This window comes from Urocitellus parryii, chromosome 6, assembly GCF_045843805.1.
Source record: "Urocitellus parryii isolate mUroPar1 chromosome 6, mUroPar1.hap1, whole genome shotgun sequence".
In the NCBI taxonomy this organism is placed as follows: Eukaryota; Metazoa; Chordata; class Mammalia; order Rodentia; family Sciuridae; genus Urocitellus; species Urocitellus parryii.
The window spans coordinates 171,422,915-171,439,542 of record NC_135536.1 but is presented as its reverse complement, the minus strand read 5'-3'; the positions used below and the strand labels follow the sequence as shown (position 1 = coordinate 171,439,542).

General features: G+C 42.8%; 2 protein-coding genes across 3 annotated transcripts in view; one reads left to right on the top strand and one right to left on the bottom strand.

Annotated features, from left to right (window-relative positions):
- Positions 1-6,331: 6,331 nt before the first annotated feature.
- Positions 6,332-12,540, bottom strand: Pced1a (PC-esterase domain containing 1A). Of its 2 annotated transcripts, none has more exons than XM_026409706.2 (8): positions 12,499-12,540; positions 11,395-11,539; positions 10,789-10,868; positions 10,444-10,682; positions 10,203-10,353; positions 9,869-10,115; positions 8,622-8,897; positions 6,332-8,273 (listed from the first exon to the last, which is right to left on the bottom strand). In XM_026409706.2, the coding sequence occupies exons 2-8, from the start codon at positions 11,516-11,518 to the stop codon at positions 8,026-8,028; spliced, it is 1,365 nt and encodes a 454-aa protein (XP_026265491.1). In that variant the 5' UTR covers positions 11,519-11,539; positions 12,499-12,540; the 3' UTR covers positions 6,332-8,025. The 2 variants fall into 2 exon arrangements, with proteins under 2 accessions (XP_026265491.1, XP_026265490.1); XM_026409705.2 differs by lacking the exon at positions 12,499-12,540 and adding an exon at positions 11,851-12,279.
- Positions 12,356-16,628, top strand: part of Vps16 (VPS16 core subunit of CORVET and HOPS complexes) — a 22,648-nt gene continuing 18,375 nt past the window's right edge. The window contains exon 1 of the mRNA XM_026409704.2: positions 12,356-12,460. Coding sequence (XP_026265489.2) covers positions 12,408-12,460 — 53 coding nt within the window. The 5' untranslated portion in view covers positions 12,356-12,407. The remainder of the gene's footprint in view (positions 12,461-16,628) is intronic.

Genomic DNA, 16,628 nt, shown 5'->3' with positions numbered 1-16,628 from the left:
AAAAAAAAAAAAAAAACCCATGAACATTCATGTATAATAAACAGATACATTGTTGTATCTTTTTGTAAATATGTTTTAATTTTTCTTGGGTAAAAAACCTAAGAATGAAATGGCTGGATCATATGGTAGTTGTATGTTTAACTTTTTAAGACACTGCCAGATGGTTTTCTGAAGTGTTTGCACTGATTCACCTTCCCACATCGGCAAGGCGCGCCCCCTAGAGGAAATCTAGTTCCTCCATATCTTGGCCAACATGGTATGGTTAATCTTCTTAATATCAGGCATTCCAACAGGTGGACAGTATCTCATTATGGTTTTAATTTGCATTTCTCTAATGCTTAATGTTTAACATTTTAATGTGCATATTTGCAATCCATTTATTCTCTTTCCTTAAGTGTCTGACCTTTTATTGGACTTTGAGATTTTTTTTCCTGGATACAAATTCAGACAGGACTTAAAAATACTTTCTCCAAGAAGTTTTTACTTTTAATGATGTGCAATTTTTTCTTTTATGAATTCCACTTTTGGTGTCATATCTAGGAAAACTTTGCCTAACTCAAGGTCACAACAATTTTCCTTTATTCTTTCTTCTAGGTTTATACTTTTAGTTTTACATCTAGATATGTTGTCTATTTTGAGTTAATATTTGTATATGGTGGGAGCTATGAATTTGAGAGTAGTTTTTTCTTATGTGAAGATACAGTGGTTGCAGCCTACTTATTGAAGACTATCCTTTCTCCATTAAGTTGCCTTTGTACCTTCATTAAAACTGACTTGTTCATATGTGTGTGGATATATTTCTGGATTTTGTGCTATTGATCTTTTAGTCTTCATGCCAATACCACAACCTCTGCCTGTAATTTTATAAGCCTTGAAATCAGGTAGTGTTAGTACAACTTGTTCTTATCTAAATTATATTGGCTCTTCTAGATCCTTTATGTTTCTAGAAGTTTTAGAATCAGATTAGTTTCTACAAAACTGTTGGGATTTTTATTGTGCTTGTATTGTGTGTGTGTGTGTGTGTGTGTGTGTGTGTGTGTGTTTAAATTTGGAGAAAAATCAACATTTTAAGGTCTGACTCCTATCTGACCCTTGGGCAAGGTACATCTCTCCACTTATTGAGATCTTCTTGAATTTATCTCAGCAATATTTTTTTTTTAAAGAGAGAGTGAAAGAGAGAGAGAGAAGAGAGAGAGAATTTTAATATTTATTTTTTAGTTTTTGGCGGACACAACATCTTTGTTGGTATGTGGTGCTGAGGATCGAACCCGGGCCGCACGCATGCCAGGCGAGCGCGCTACCGCTTGAGCCACATTCCCAGCCCTCAGCGATATTTTTTAAGTGAATTATTTTTTAAAAATATATTTTAAAATATTTATTCTTAAGCTTTAGGTGGATACAATATCTTTATTTTACATTTATGTGGTGCTGAGGATCGAAGCCGGTGACTTGTGCATGCTAGGTGAGCACTATACCACTGAGCCACAACCCCAGCCCTAAGTGAATTCTTTTCTCAAAATTTTTATATGTATTTTTAGTTGTTAATGGGCTTTATTTTATTCATTTATTCATATGTGGTGCTGAGAATTGAACCCAGTGCCTCACATGTGCCAGGAAAGTGCTTTACCACTGAGCCACAATTCCAGCCACCATCTTAGCAATACTTTTAAGTCATTATTTACCGGAAATGCTTATTTTTATCATTGTAAATTGTATTTTTTATTTATTTTTTCCTGACGCTTAGCTTTTTATTTATTTTAGTCATACATGACAGCAGAATGTATTTTGACATATAATACATACATGGATTGTACATACATCATTCATATTGTCTATTCTATTCAGCTGTCCTTCCTATCCTCCCTACTCCTCCCCTCCTCTCCCATCCTTTCTCTCTATCCAATCTAATGTGACACTTTTTTTTCTTTTTCTCATTACAACATCATATATGTATTCTGTATAACAATGAGGTTCTCCTTCCATCTTCCGTGCAACTCCCCTTCTCTCTCTTTTTCCCTCCCACCTCTCTTCCCTATTTAGTGGTAGTATTCTTCTCATGCTCTTCCTCCCTATCCCATTTTGAGTCACCCCCCTTATATCAGAGAAGACATTCGGCATTTGACTTTTAGGGATTGGCTAACTTCACTTAGCATAATCTGCTCTAATGCCATCCATTTGCCTGCAAATGCCATGATCTTGTTATTTTTTAGTGCTGAGTAATATTCCATTGTGTATAAATGCCACATTTTTAATCCATTCATCTATTGAAGGGCATCTAGGTTGGTTCCACATTCTAGCTATTGTGAATTGTGCTGCTATAAACATTGATGTTGCTGTGTCCCTGTAGTATGCTCTTTTTAGGTCTTTTGGGTATAGTCCGAGAAGGGGAATAGCTGGGTCAAATGGTGGTTCCATTCCCAGCTTTCCAAGGAATCTCCATACTGCTTTCCAAATTGACTGCACCAATTTGCAGTCCCACCAGCAATGTGAGTGTACCTTTTTCCCCCCACATTCTCGCCAGCACTTATTGGTTGTTTGACTTCATAATGGCTGCCATTCTTATTGGAGTGAGATGGTATCTTAGTTTTAATTTGCATTTCTCTGATTGCTAGAGATGGTGAGCATTTTTTCATGTATTTGTTGATTGATTGTATATCCTCTTCTGAGAAGTTTCTGTTCAAGTCCTTGGCCCATGTAAATGGTATTTTTTAAAAATTCTGTTCCTGCTCATTTCTAGTAAAGAGAAATACAACTGATTTTTGTATACTGACCCTGTATCATAACCATGACCATGAATACATGAATATAAGGTCTATATAGACAATCCTGTTATCTGCTAATAAATTTTACTTCGTGTTCCCTAGTCTGTGTGCTTTTCATTTCTTGTGTTATTGTAATAGCTGGGACACCCAGTATACATTGAATAGAAATGGTAGAAGTAGACAGACTTGTTTCTGATCTTAGGGGAAAGTATTCCTTTTTTTTTCTGTCATTAGGTATGATGTTAGCTGTAAGATTTTTGTGGCATTGATGCCTTCTATCAAGGTGAGAATAATTCCTTCTATTCTTAGTTTGCTGAAAGTTTTTATCAGGAATGGATACTGAATTTTATAAAATGTCTTTTATATATCTATTGAAATTACCATGTTTTAAAATTTTTAGTTTGATGTGAATTACATTAGCCATTTTTAAATGTTAAACCAAACTTGCATTCCTAGTTTTAAAAAGGAAGTTATACAGTTTGAAGGTGGTAGAGTAATGATGATAGTTTTCCATCTTGGAAATCACCCAAGTAAAGATGAAAATGAGAAAAAATGCAAATATTATGTCTGATGAAATCAGGATAGAATAGAAACTATAAACAAATTAGGTGGACAGGGTGAAAAAAAAAACAGTGTACATGGAGTAGAAATTGGTATATCCACTTTGGAGATTATCAGGGAGCATTTACTAAAGTTGAATAGATACATACTTTTTGACCCAACAGTTCCACCTAAGAAACAAGTACATCTGTCTACCAAAAACCTTAAACAAAAGTGTTCACAGATGCTTTATTCATGGTAACTCAAACCTGAAAAGAATCCAAATGTCTATCCACAGAATAAATTGTGTCTATCCACGGATAAATTGTTGTCTATCTGATAGGATAGTACACACTAATAAAAAGTCATAGATTACTGATAACCTGGATAAATCTCACAGATGTAAATTGGGGAGAATCCAGACACAGGAGTGCACTTTATATGATTTTGTTCCTTATAATTTCAAGAACAGGCTAATTTATAAAGCAGGTATGGTAGCTCCCATCTGTAATCCCAGCTACTCAGGAGGCTAAGACAGGAGATTTCAAGTTCAAAGCCAGCATGGGCAATTTAGGGAGACCTGTCTCAAAATAAAGTATGAAAAGGGCTGGGGATGTAGCTCAGTGGTAGAGTGCTTCCCAGTATATGTGAGGCGCAGGGTTTGATCCCCCATATCACACATACATGTGCACACACCTTTTGGGGGAGGTATTTAATGAGAAGGGGCACAGTGGGAAATTTCCGGGATTGTGGAAAAGTTCTACATCTTGACCTGGGTTGTGGTTACATGGACTCACATTTGTAAAAAATTGAGTTATACTCTCTAGATTTGTGCAACTGGGCTAGGGTTGTGGCTTAGAGGTAAAGTGCTTGTCTAGCATGTGTGAGGCACTGAGTTTGGTCCTCCGAACCACATAAAAAAAAAAATAAATAAAGGTATTGTGTCCATCTACAACCATATATATATATATATATTTTTAAATAAAATAAAAAAAAAATAAGGCTGGGGATGTGGCTGAGTGGTTGAGTGCCCCTGAGTTCAATCCTTAGTAACCGCACCCCCCCACAAAAAAAGATTTGTACAATATATTGTATGTGAATTATGTCAATTAACAAGGAATCAGGGTCCCCCCCCACAAAATAAGAGTAGTTTAATATGAAAACATAAAAATGATTTAATAAAAGAAACAAAAATAGAATTCACTGTATAAACAGAACAGAGCAGAATAACCAATTAGTCCTCATAATAAAAAGCAGTTTTATCATCTGATATCCATTCATGATCAAAACTGTTAGTAAACTAAGAATGGACTTTTTTTCTTTCTAGTACTGGGGATCAAACCTAGGACCTCATGTATGTTAAGCAAGAACTCTACCACTGAGTGTATCCCCAGCTACTGGAGAGTGATTTTCTTAACTGAATAAAGATTACTTGTAAAAAAACCTATAACAATATCATAATTTTTAAGAGTGGAAATTTAGAAGCATTTCCTTTTAAATCAGGATCCAGTTGAAAATGGTTAAGAACAGCAATTCCACATACCTTTGTTTGGGAATCTGAGTGCAGAGTAAGATGAGGAATACACAGGAAGACAGCCCATTCTGATAACATCTGTCTTTCAGATTCACATGGTTTCCTTCAGTTTAGAATTTCATAACTTTCATGTGTTACAAATATTTTACAAGTACACAATAAAAATTTTAAAAACTTGAACAATTTTTAAATCCCATTTCATTAGACTGAAAGATGCCAGATTATAAGAGAGTACCTATTGAATGATTCCACTTATAAAAATTCTATAAAATGGAAATTGGTCTGCAATAACAGAAAGCAGATCAGTATAATGGTTGCTTGGGGACAAGAGCAAGAGAATGCAAGGAAATTGTAGGAGGGGTAAGAGGGAGATATTATAAAGAAGTAGAAGGATAAATCTGATCATTTTAGGCTGGTGTGGTGGTGCCCACCTGTAATCCCAGCAGCTTGGGGGAGGATTGAAAGTTTGAGGCCAGCCTCAGCATCTTAGCAGGCCCCTAAACAATTTAGCAAGACTCTGTCTCAAAATAAAAACGTAAAAAGAGCTGGGCTGTAGCTTCAGGGTAAAGTCCCCAGTATAATAAAAAAAAAAAAAAAAAAGAGAGAGAAAGATTATCTTGATTTTGATGATAGTTTTACAGATGTATATATTATCAAACTGTACACTTTAAATATGTGCAGTTTATTGTATATAAATTACACTTTGATAAAGCTGACTTTTAAAAAAAAAGAATAGGTGCATTTACTTGCAATCAGAGTTTATCTTTCACTAGAGCATGTCTTAGATGTATCTGACATATGAACTGAACACAAACTGAACACAAAACTTATGCCACAAACTGAATAATGTAACAGAAGGCAAGTTATCTACTTTTGTTGGAAAACTTCCATTTTAGATCAAATGTTTTGAAAAAAGCAATTGTACTAGTTTTAACTTTTCTTAAATAAAAATATTTCCCCTCTGGAAAGTAAAGGTTGATATCAGAGTAAAGTGCTCATACATTTTTTGCTTCTTTTAGAATATCTTGGTATGGCAAAGGAATGGATCTAATTCTTTGAAAACCAAGATTCAAAAAACAAAACAAGATTCCATGAGGAGACAATGCAAGACTGTCTTACTGAATGACTTGTTAATGGTCAATCATCATGGTTTCTGAGACAACACAGTTTGAATTCTGTTCAGAGCCAATAAAGGGCCTACATACTGGGGCAACATAAGATTTCCATTATTTTTGCATCTCAAAATAAAAGCCAGGAAATAATTTAAATGCAAATGACGGCGTGTATAAATCTATTTTTAAGTTTCTTGTTACCCAGTCATGATTGAATAAAATCTGTAATAGAGGAGCCAAATTTTTACAGGTGCTTTATACTACATGCTTATATAACAACAAATTGAAAATAATGTCTTTATTCTATTTTGATAAAATTCAAATTTAAAGAGAATAGGATATTTCAACACATTTTAATTTTAAAAGTGAAAAAATTAAGGCTAAAAAGGGTCAGGACATAGATATAAAGTAATTCACATTGCAAAATGGGGTAGAAGTGAAAGAGGTAGAATGCAGGGGAGGTTGAGCACATGGAAGAGTCTCAAGATTGCTTACAGAGTGAGAATTCCAGAGTCAGGATGGAGTTCCAGAAGCAAGTGGAAAAACCCTGGAATGACTGAATAGGAGAGGTGACAGGGAATTCCTGGAGAACAACATGACAAGCAACAGAGAAGGCCCAGCAAGCCTGGACACCTCACATTGTTTTTATCCTGCAAATCAATCCAGGTTCACACTACTCTCTAGCAACAGTCAGAACCTCCAGAATTAAAGGTGCAAAAGTGTCTGGACACAAGAAAGGGTTTTGAGAAAGAAAGGCATAAAGCAGTGGCAAGGGACTGGGAAAAGTAGATGCAGTTGAAGGGCTACTCCAAGATGGGTTTTGCTAAGGAAAAAAACTTCTTTTTCTGCAAAGAAAATTATCTATTCATATCGCTTTAAAAATTCATTTTTGTTACATGCCCTTTGTTTGTTTGTGCCAATGAAATTCAAAAGTATTTGTTTCAGGCACTGGGTTGGTACCAAGACTGCTCTTCTAAAGGGTTTTATCAACTTGGGTTGCCTGTACCTGTTCCTCAGCACCAATGTGTTAATCACTTCCTTTTGCTTCCATTTAGTCTAGTAGATTGCTAGCCAGAATCAACAATTTTATGATCTACTATTTATCTCCTTTTGTGTTAGACATTAACGTCCTTTTCAAAGGATTCATTAATAAGAATGGGAAGTGCAAGAATCATGTGCCATGCCCTCCCTCCATTCTACTTATTTAAGGGATCTTCATTTTTTTCTGCCACTACATCACTCATTAGCCCACTGCCATGTTCCATCCTGGACGCCTCCTGCCACTTCAGCCCAACATTCCACTGCTAATGCTCTTTGTAGGATCAGAATCCAAGGGTCAGGATCACTTGTCAAAGCTGAGCTCTTGTACCTCTCTCTGCTTTCCTTAACTTCCACGTGGTTTGCTACTACCCTCTACACTAGTACTCTGGTCCCGCAACCATGTTGGATTTCTTCTTTCGATTCCCACAACCAAAAGTTGGTCTTCATTTAATTTGTTCCCACTGCACAATACATCAAGTAAACAGTGAGTTTCTAACTGGTCTCCCACTTGGATTTGGGAGGTTCTGGTTAGTTCTAAACACGAGTGCCACCATGGGCTAAGAATTATGCCAGATAAAGTTATCTACCTCCAGGAATAGATGAATATTGAATATATACATGATTACATGAAACTGGGAGATTAGGTAAGAATTAGCCAGATTCAAAATTTTAGCCCTTGGTTTTTCTCAGGCCCAAAGAGCTGCTGACAATAAGAGACCTCTCCAAAATCTTTGCTAAATTTATGTGTTCTAGTAAAGATAGACATGAATGTGTTAGACAGCAGAAGAGCATATTCAGTGATTTCTAAATAGTGTGGCCAAATTTCCAATATCAGAGAAAGTTAAAGGCAACCTCACCAACTCTTAAGACCGTGGTTTGGGAGGCCCACTCCCTTTATACAGAATATGTCACTCTGTCCTTCCATGCCTTTATTGGTGACAGCAATGGACAAGAACAATGTCAGGCCCAACACCTGGGGTGCCAAGCAGGCCCTGCAGGGCTACTGGCACATCCAGCCCCCAGCCCAACATCCAATCTACCCAGGCCATGTTCCCGAATGGGCATGTCCCCGTCTGTCCAGTTTGTATGTGTGGATCAGTCTGTCTGAGTGCCTGAGCCGTTGCCTACAGGGTCCCACCATCCTTGGCACATGGTAGGGGCTGTTGGGAACACAACGTGGCATTCCCCGGTGGACCACTGGACCTCGGTGCTGACCATGGGAGACAGGGCCAGGGACTGGAGGTGGCAGGGGGCCAGGCACAAAGTTCACTCCAGGGCCACATCCTACAAAAGAACCAGCTGTCAGAGTGGGCTTCTGACCAGGGTGAGCAAAGCTCTGCCTTCAGGCAGCTCTGGTCTGCTAGGGTGATTTCTCTTGGCTTTGGTTTCCTCATTTGCAAAACGGGGATACCACTTCTCCTACTTCCAATGGGTAAATTACGATAATCAATGAACTAATTAATGAGTCTGTAGCTACTGTTCCAAACTGAGGGACTACTGTCACCAAACTCAATCCTGGGGGCAAAAGGAGTACCCAACTCCTCTCGGCTTACCTCGGTACAGCAGGCTGGGCTGGGGGAGGTACAAGGGGAGACTGGGAGAGGTGTTAAGGGGGGTCACAGAGGCACCTACCTAGGTTGGGTGGCATCGAGAAGTCCTCCATTGGATTGTAATTGAAGAATTCATGGGGTGGAAAGGGCTGGCCTGGGAAAAAAGGGGCATCCTGGGGCAGGGGTGGGAACAAGGGAGGTGGTGAGGGCTGAGGAAGAGGATAAGGAAAAGACATGGGAGGGGGTAAAGGAGAGGGTGGGGGTGGAGGCAAGGCCAGTTGCTCCCCGAAGTCTGGGGACTGCCTATGGCTTCCCTGGAATGGATGATCCATCTCTGGCCAGTCCTCAATCCACGGGTCTAGGAATGGGATGATTGTTTTAGAAAGGCCTGAGAAGCCAGGCTGCCCTGAACTCTGGTTAGCCACACTTCCAGAGTTCTTCTCTATTCTCCCAGAGAACAGGGCTACCAGGCTGGAGTACCATGTACCTTCCACCTAGTTTTCCTCATTCCCTCACATTTTAGGCCAAGCTCAAGATATGCTCCTTTTTTCTTGCTTCACATTTCCCAGTCTTCTGACTTCATCCTTCCCTCCCACACCTATTTCCTGTGCTTGCTCAATTCCTGAATCTTTAGCTTTTTCCTCTCCCCAACTCCTTCCCACAGACCAATAAATAAGCCAAATATAAAGATCCTGTTCTCCCTTCTCCCACTAGCCCCCCTTTCCTTCCAAAGTTCTACAAGGAACATTTTGTCCCATTTCCATGCCCTCATCAATTGCTCACCATCTCTTTGGACCCTACTCCATGCCTTCAATGCATTCATTTCCTACTAAAGGCAACCACTTATGGACATATTTAACCAATGATCACATGTCATCAACAGCCTCTGTCTTCCTTGAAAGTGCCTCTCTATCTTCACCTCCTTGTTTCTGCCATCAGTCCCTCTTTCCTGCCAATCTGAAGTGTGAGTACTGTTCTGCTTTATTCTTCATGGTTCATACTCATGCCCTCTACTTCTTGCCTGGTATCTAAATACAAATCCCCTGTATTTCCATAGTACCTCAGACAGATCTGCCCTAATCAAACTCATCAACTCATCCTTCCACCTCAAATCAATTCTTCCACTGAATGTCTGTAAAGAACTGGACTCAGACTAAAATGTTGTTCCTATGAGCTAACCCTCCCCAGAGGATGATGAAGGCACACTCAGGAGCCATGACAGTCCTTTAGAGACCCCAACTCTCTACCTCTGTTCCATTCCTTTCTTGAGTCCTATGTTCTGACAGCCCTACCTGCATCACTACCCAGCCCCTCTGTGGTAGGGCTCACCAGGGGGGCGGTCACGCTTGGGCAGTTCCACACCCCAGGCATCAGCCACATGGGTCAGAAGCAGATGTGAGAGGTGGCGGTGTGCATGCTGGTCCCAATGGACACCGTCTCGATGGCGGTGCCGTACTGCATGCCGGAAATGAAAGTGGAGGTCCAGGACATCAAAGCAATGGTCCCCGGCCAGTGTAGCGCTGTAGAAGTTGCCCTCAACTACATCCCGTCGTAGAGTGCCCGCCAGTGGCTGAAGCTGAGGGAGAAAGTGCAGCCTCTATGAGGGTCCCCTATCTATCAGCTAGTTTTTCATCCCCTGTCCAGAAAGGCCCCAGTTACTTGCCTCTGGCAAAAGAAAACCCCCAGTGATGCGTTTGCCTAGGGGCATTGCCATGTTCCACACCAGCAAACAGGAGTCTGGCAACACTTGGTCCATGCGCACAAACACTCGTTCCAGGTTCTCTCGGTAGCTTTCCATCGAGCAACGGCCATACCTATTACATAACACATAGGGTGGGCAAGGAGCACAGGGGAAGAGCCATACCTCCACCTCCAACCTGTATTTACCTCTCCCCTGCCCCAACCTGGAGAGATCCCAGAGGCAGGAGTTGATGATCACCAAGTCGGGGGCAGGCCCATATGTCAGCTCCTCCAGGACGTCCTCAAGGTACTCAGAGTAAACGCGGGTGAGGAAGTAGAAGCGTACAAGGTGGTGGCCAGAACCCGAGCAGAACTGGCGGACCTCGCGATACTGTGTCCCGTTGTGCAGCTCACCCAGCTGGCCCCCAGCCACCAGCTGGTCCTGTTCAAAGCTCAGCTCCCCCTGCCCACCCCCCAACCCTGCTGGTCAGACCCATGCCAGGGAGGTGCCCTGCCAGGCCAGGGTCTGCACCCACCCACCACTGGCATAGCTGCAAAGCCTCCCTCACCTTGGCTTTCAACTGGGCAGCTGTGAGCAGTGAGTCTTTCTGGAGCAGAAGCACCAGGTCCTTATACACAGCTCTCTGGACTGCAGGGAGACAGTGATTCCCAAGGCTGAGGCAGACCTTGCCCCATCCCAGCTCTTCCCAAGTCTAAGCCTCCCATCTTCCCAGGGCTGGGCTGCTCAACACCAGCTCCATGGAATATTCACTTAAGTGCAGGAAAAAAAGGGAAGATTTAAAAGCCCTGGCACTGCCTGTTCTTTCTATTTGTGCCCCTCTCTGTCAAAGGAGAATATTTGACCCTAGATCACCTGGCAAAGTCAAATTGGTCAAGTCCCCCAGGAGACACATGATACAGCCCATAACTCCTTTTGGGGAGATTATGGGAGACTGTGAGGGAGAGAAAAATGCTAAGCAAGGATGGGCAAAAAGTGCACAAGTTACATGTCAAGACACCTGTGGAAGATGTGTAGGGAATTAAAAAGAGGGGGCATCTATTTAACTAGAACAGACTAGGGGGCAGAGAGACCTGAGATGGAGGCAAAAGGTGCAAACATAGAAACAGGTTGCAGATGCAGGTTTGGGACGCGTCATTTTAGAGGGGGCACTCACTGGAGTCCCCCAAGATGACCACGAACTTGTTGTGTAGCAGCTGCTGGACTTCTGAGGCCTGGAAGTGGACCATGGCGCTTCGCAGCGGGCGGTGCGGCACCTCGTTTTCCAGACAGAAGACCATGCCGCCACCGACAACGACGGGCTGCAGAGAGAGGCCACTAAGCTGCTCGAGGGCGGGGACATGGAGCAGGTCGGCCCCAGGGCCCGCCCTGGGATAAACGAGGCCTGCGCCAGCCCCTCCCAGGCTGCTCGGAGCTACAGAGAGGCGGCTGCGGCGGCAGAGGGGAGCCCATGGCAGCGCCGGCCTTGGTTAAACTCCGTGCGGGAGGCGGCGGTCGCCGGGCCTGCAGGCCTCCAGGGCACTGTGGCGCTTCCCGCGCGGCGGCGCCGCCCTGCGCCCCGCCACGTGCCCGCTGCCCCGCGCATGCGCGCGCGCCCGCTCGCGCCAATTACCGAATCCCGGGGCTCCGCGCAGTTCACCGGAGAGTAGTGCGAGACCGCGCACTGCGCGCCTGGCCCGCAGCGGGCTCCAGGTCTAGCCTCATGTTCCCGCGCCCCGGGAGGCCAGTCGGTTCTGCAAAGCCCCCGCCCTGCAGAGCCCTTGCGCCCTGGTTAGCTGTCGGTGCGCAGCCCGACGCCCAGCGCTCTCCATGCGTGCGTCGCGGTGGCCCCGACGGCGCCTCGGGCTTCGGCGCCCCAGGCGGCGTCGCTCACAGCTCCCACTTCCGGTCACCCATGTCACCCCTGCGCACCCTCAATGCCCGAGAGGATAGAAAAGCGGCAGGGTCAGCTGCTAAGGGGCCCAGGAGCCAGGGTCAGACCCACCCGGGCGGGCGGGAAGCCCGGTGCGGGCGGGGGGCACGGCGACGGCCGACAGCAGCTGCCCACAGTGGTGATGGCCGCAGAGGCGGCCTCGTCACGTGACGCGGACGGGCGGAAGCGGAAGTGCCGGCCTGGAGCCCGCGCTAGGTGGCTGTCCTAACATTGCCCAGCCGCTGTCTGCACCAGTCATGGACTGCTACACGGCGAACTGGAACCCGCTCGGGGACTCTGCCTTTTACCGGTGAGCCGCCCCGCCCTCCCGCCTACAGCCCGGCTTACCTCCCTCGCCCGCCCGCCGGCTCGGGTCTCCGGGTAGAGCCGGCAGCGTTCGCCCCTGTCACTATGGGCGCTGGGGTCCGCCCCACGCCAGCTCTCCCTGACTGTCAGTCAGGGACTTAATGCACAACTGCCTCTGGGCAGGGAGCCGGGCCTGCTTCAGAGAAACGACCGAGATGAGCGGTTGCCACTCCCAAGTTTAGGTCTGTCAGCCTCCGGAAGGATGCTCAGATCTCGTTGAAGGAGGCCGCCTGCGGTGACAGCGAGTACCCGGTCTCCTGCCGGAAAGTGCTGCTGAAGTCAGACCACAGGGGCGCTCGGAGGGGGGCGGGATCGCACGGCGGGCGGGGTGTCTGTGCTGACCAAGGCTGGGAGAAGGGGGCGAGTTGTCAGTGAATCCTGGAACAGCGCAAGTGAGGACCCCCTGGTCCGGGGTAGCCTTCCCGCAGGAGTCCTAAACCAGGGATTTTCATTAACTTGCAAACCTGTTACATCGTTAGCCTGATCAGGATTTTTCAACAACTTCCCTTTGTAAACTAAAATACAGTCTATGTGTATGTCGGCCCCTGTTTGTGTCTTCAACCTCATCTGTTGCTCTCTTATCCAAAGCTTGTGTTCCAGCTGCACAGAATTTCAGGGCCTCAACACACAGTGATATTTTATGGCTTTCTATGTTTCTATCAGCCTACAGTTCTTTCTTGGGCATTGCCATTTCCCTCTTTAACTCACTGAAGAATTCTTGCTCATCTTTCAGGACTTAGTTCAAGAGTTCTTCCTAGAACCTTCCTTCGCCCTCTCCCGATTGAAATCCTTTGGCTTCACCGGGCCTGGTGCTAAGATCTGTTATGTGTGATACAGTAGGGCAATATTTGTGTGAGTTTCTTTTACTAAACCAAGCCCTTTGAGGGCTGATATCATGTTTCTTGCATTTCTTTATCTCCAGTGCATGTTTAGAAGTGTCTTCTGTATAACAATTTTCCAATTAAATTTTTAAAGAATAATTTTAGAGTTGGGAATATAAATCAGTGGAAGAGCCCTTGCCTTTAGGGAGACCCTGGATTTGAACCCCAGCACTTGGGGTGGGGAGATATCATATGAATTACAATTAAAGATCGCAAAGACATTGCATCATGATATATTTTTTTCAATAGAAGATATTCATTTCTGCTTATGAAACTACTATTCTTACTCATGTATTCAAACTTTTAAATGTAATTTTTGATTTGCAACATGATACACTTCCTAGTTAAATGCCTTGTAACAATTTTTAGAGATCTGTTGCATTTATTCATGATAATTCTCATGAATTATCATGAAATATGCCTATACAATATGAAAAAATTGCAAAAGTTTACTTAAAATCAGTAGGAAATACTAATGATTTTATGTGTTTCAGTAGGGAAGAGATACCAGCTGACAAAGTTAGCATATTATTTAGTGTTCACTCACCACCTAGTTAACACAGCATTCACTTTTTAAAATATTAATTTCTATTACTCTTGAAAATACTTATTGCCTGCCCAGGTCTGTTGAATCAAAGACAAAAGACAATGTCCTCATTACCACTGAGCTCCTGTTTAGACCACTAAAGTTTTTTTAAAAAATTCTAAGTCTTGAATGCATACCATTGATATGGAGCTGGTTGGCCAATCTACCCTTACCTGTTCTGTACTGTCAGAAAGGATTAAGGATCTTAATCTTGCTGTGGAGAACATGTTCTAAGTTGCTAACTTATATTTAAACTTTCTTATCTACTAGACACTATCCTGAGTACTTGTGTGTTGATTTGCTTAACCTTAACAACTTCATAATGTAGGCATCATGATTAGCCCCATCCTATTGATGAAGAAGCTGAGGGTCACAGAGGCCAGGTTACAGTAGACCAGGTTATGTAGCTAGTAAGTGGTAGAAACAGGATTTAGACCCAAATGGTCTAGTTCTAGACTCTGCGCTAAAGCATAAGAATTGTTTTTTTAAACAGGAAAATATAAGAACATGTTCTAGTTTCAGTAGTGAAAATGCTTTAAGTGCAGGTTCTTTATTTTCTTCATATTTATACAATCTTAGGACATATTTGTATTCTAGTAAGTGAATTGAATGATAAGCAGGTGGGAGTCATTGCATTTTGAGTCCTACTGGCAGGACAGGATTCTTCTGCACTAGAGATAGTATTCTGGAAATTCTGAAATTGGGGAAGGCAAAGAGAGAAAATGGTGACCAGGTCTTATGGGACTCTAAATCTAGACTTTTTTAGTTCTGGGAATTGAATTCAGGAGGCACTGAGCCATATCCCCAGTCTTTTTTTTAATGTTTTATTTTGAGACAGAGTCTCACTAAGTTGCTTAGGGCCTTACTAGATTACTGAAGCTGTCTTTGAAGTTGCAATCCTCCTGCCTCAGCCTCCTGAGTTGCTGAGATTACAGGCATGCACCACTATGCCTGGCAGAAGTCTAGCCATTTTTATCCTAAAAATACAACTTGAGCTATTGCCATTATTAAATTTGGCCCAGCCTTTGCTAGTTTGAACTTGTATTGACCAATACAACAGACATGTACTCTTCCTACTCTCATAGGGCTAACAGTCATAGGGCAAGGCCATTAATAACCATTAGGTATTTGTTTGGTCTTAGTCCCTATGAAGGATAATCACTGAGGTGTAGGAGCACATACCTTAAGAGAGCATATAAACTGGGTATGGTAGCACACATCTGTAATCCCAAATACTCGGGAGGCTGAATCAGGAGGATTGCAAGTTTGAGGCAAGTCTCAGTAACTTAGTGAGACATGTCTCAAAAATAAAAAGGTCTGGGAACATAGCTCAGTGGTATGTGTCCCTGGATTTAATTCCAATATAAAAAATGAGAGAGATGTAGAGAGTGATTGCGCACACATAACAGATTGGGAGTGGGGGAAGATAAAGAAGACTTTTCAAAAAAAATATTTCTTTTTTAGTTTTAGGTGGATACAATATCTTTATTTTATTTTTATGTGGTGCTGATGATTGAACCCAGTGCCTCACATGTGCTGGGCGAGCACTCTACCACTTGAACCACAACCCCAGCCCCCAAGAAGACTTTTTTAAAAGAAAGAATAATGTCCCATCCAAGAGATAAGTAGACTTAAGTGCAGGGGGAGGGTTAAAGAAGAGCATATACAAAGGTCCTGAGGTAGGAAGGTCTGAAACACTCCCAGTGACCTAAAAAGCCAATGGGATTGGAGTGCTACAGGCAACAGGCAAGACAAAAGCTGAGGTTGATGTCCTTCTTTTAGGAGTCACACTCTACAGGAACTTATAGACCATCTTATTTGAAAAACATGAGGAATTTAAATTAAGGAAAAGATTAACATGAATGGATTTGCACTGTGTGGGGATTGTTGTGTGTTTTAAGTTCCTTCTGGAGGCAGAAGATGGAACTTTTTGGAAGAATGGAAGCAAAAGAGACTGAGTAAGGAGCCTAGGGAGAAGTTGTGGGTGGTGAGCACTGGGTTAGTGATGGTAGGTGTGGAAGGGGCCTGAGCAATTTAGTTGGTGAAACAGAAGAAGGTTGTAATGACTGCACTTGGGAGGGAGGAGGAAAAACAAGGAATCAAGGATGACTTTGAGTTTTGGCTTCAAATCTTGAAAAAGGAAAAGTGAGTTTGGCAGAGAAGAGAGTGACCACATTGACTTTCAAGCTTTTCAGAAACATTCTTATGGTAAAAGAAAGGATTATGAATCCCTGATGTTCTTAGAAGAGAGGAAGACTATTTTAGTTCTATACTTGTATTTTTGTTTTGCTTTTTTGCTAATATAAACAAATGTTTTAAAAATTGTGTTAAACACACATAATATAAATTTATCGTCCTATTTTTGAATGTATTTAGTATGGTTAAGTATATTCACAGTGTTGTACCACCAATTTTCAAAACCTTTTCATCTTGTAAAACTGAAATTCTGTACCCGTCAATGGCAACTCCTCACTTTCCCCTCCCCCCAGCCAGTGGCAACCATCATTCTATTTTCTGTCTCTATGAATTTGATTGCTCTAAGTACCTAATAGTAAGCAGAATCATATAACATTTGTCTTTTTGTGACTGGCTTACATAATGTCTTCAAGGTTTATTGCCATTATAGCATTCATAATTTCCTTCTT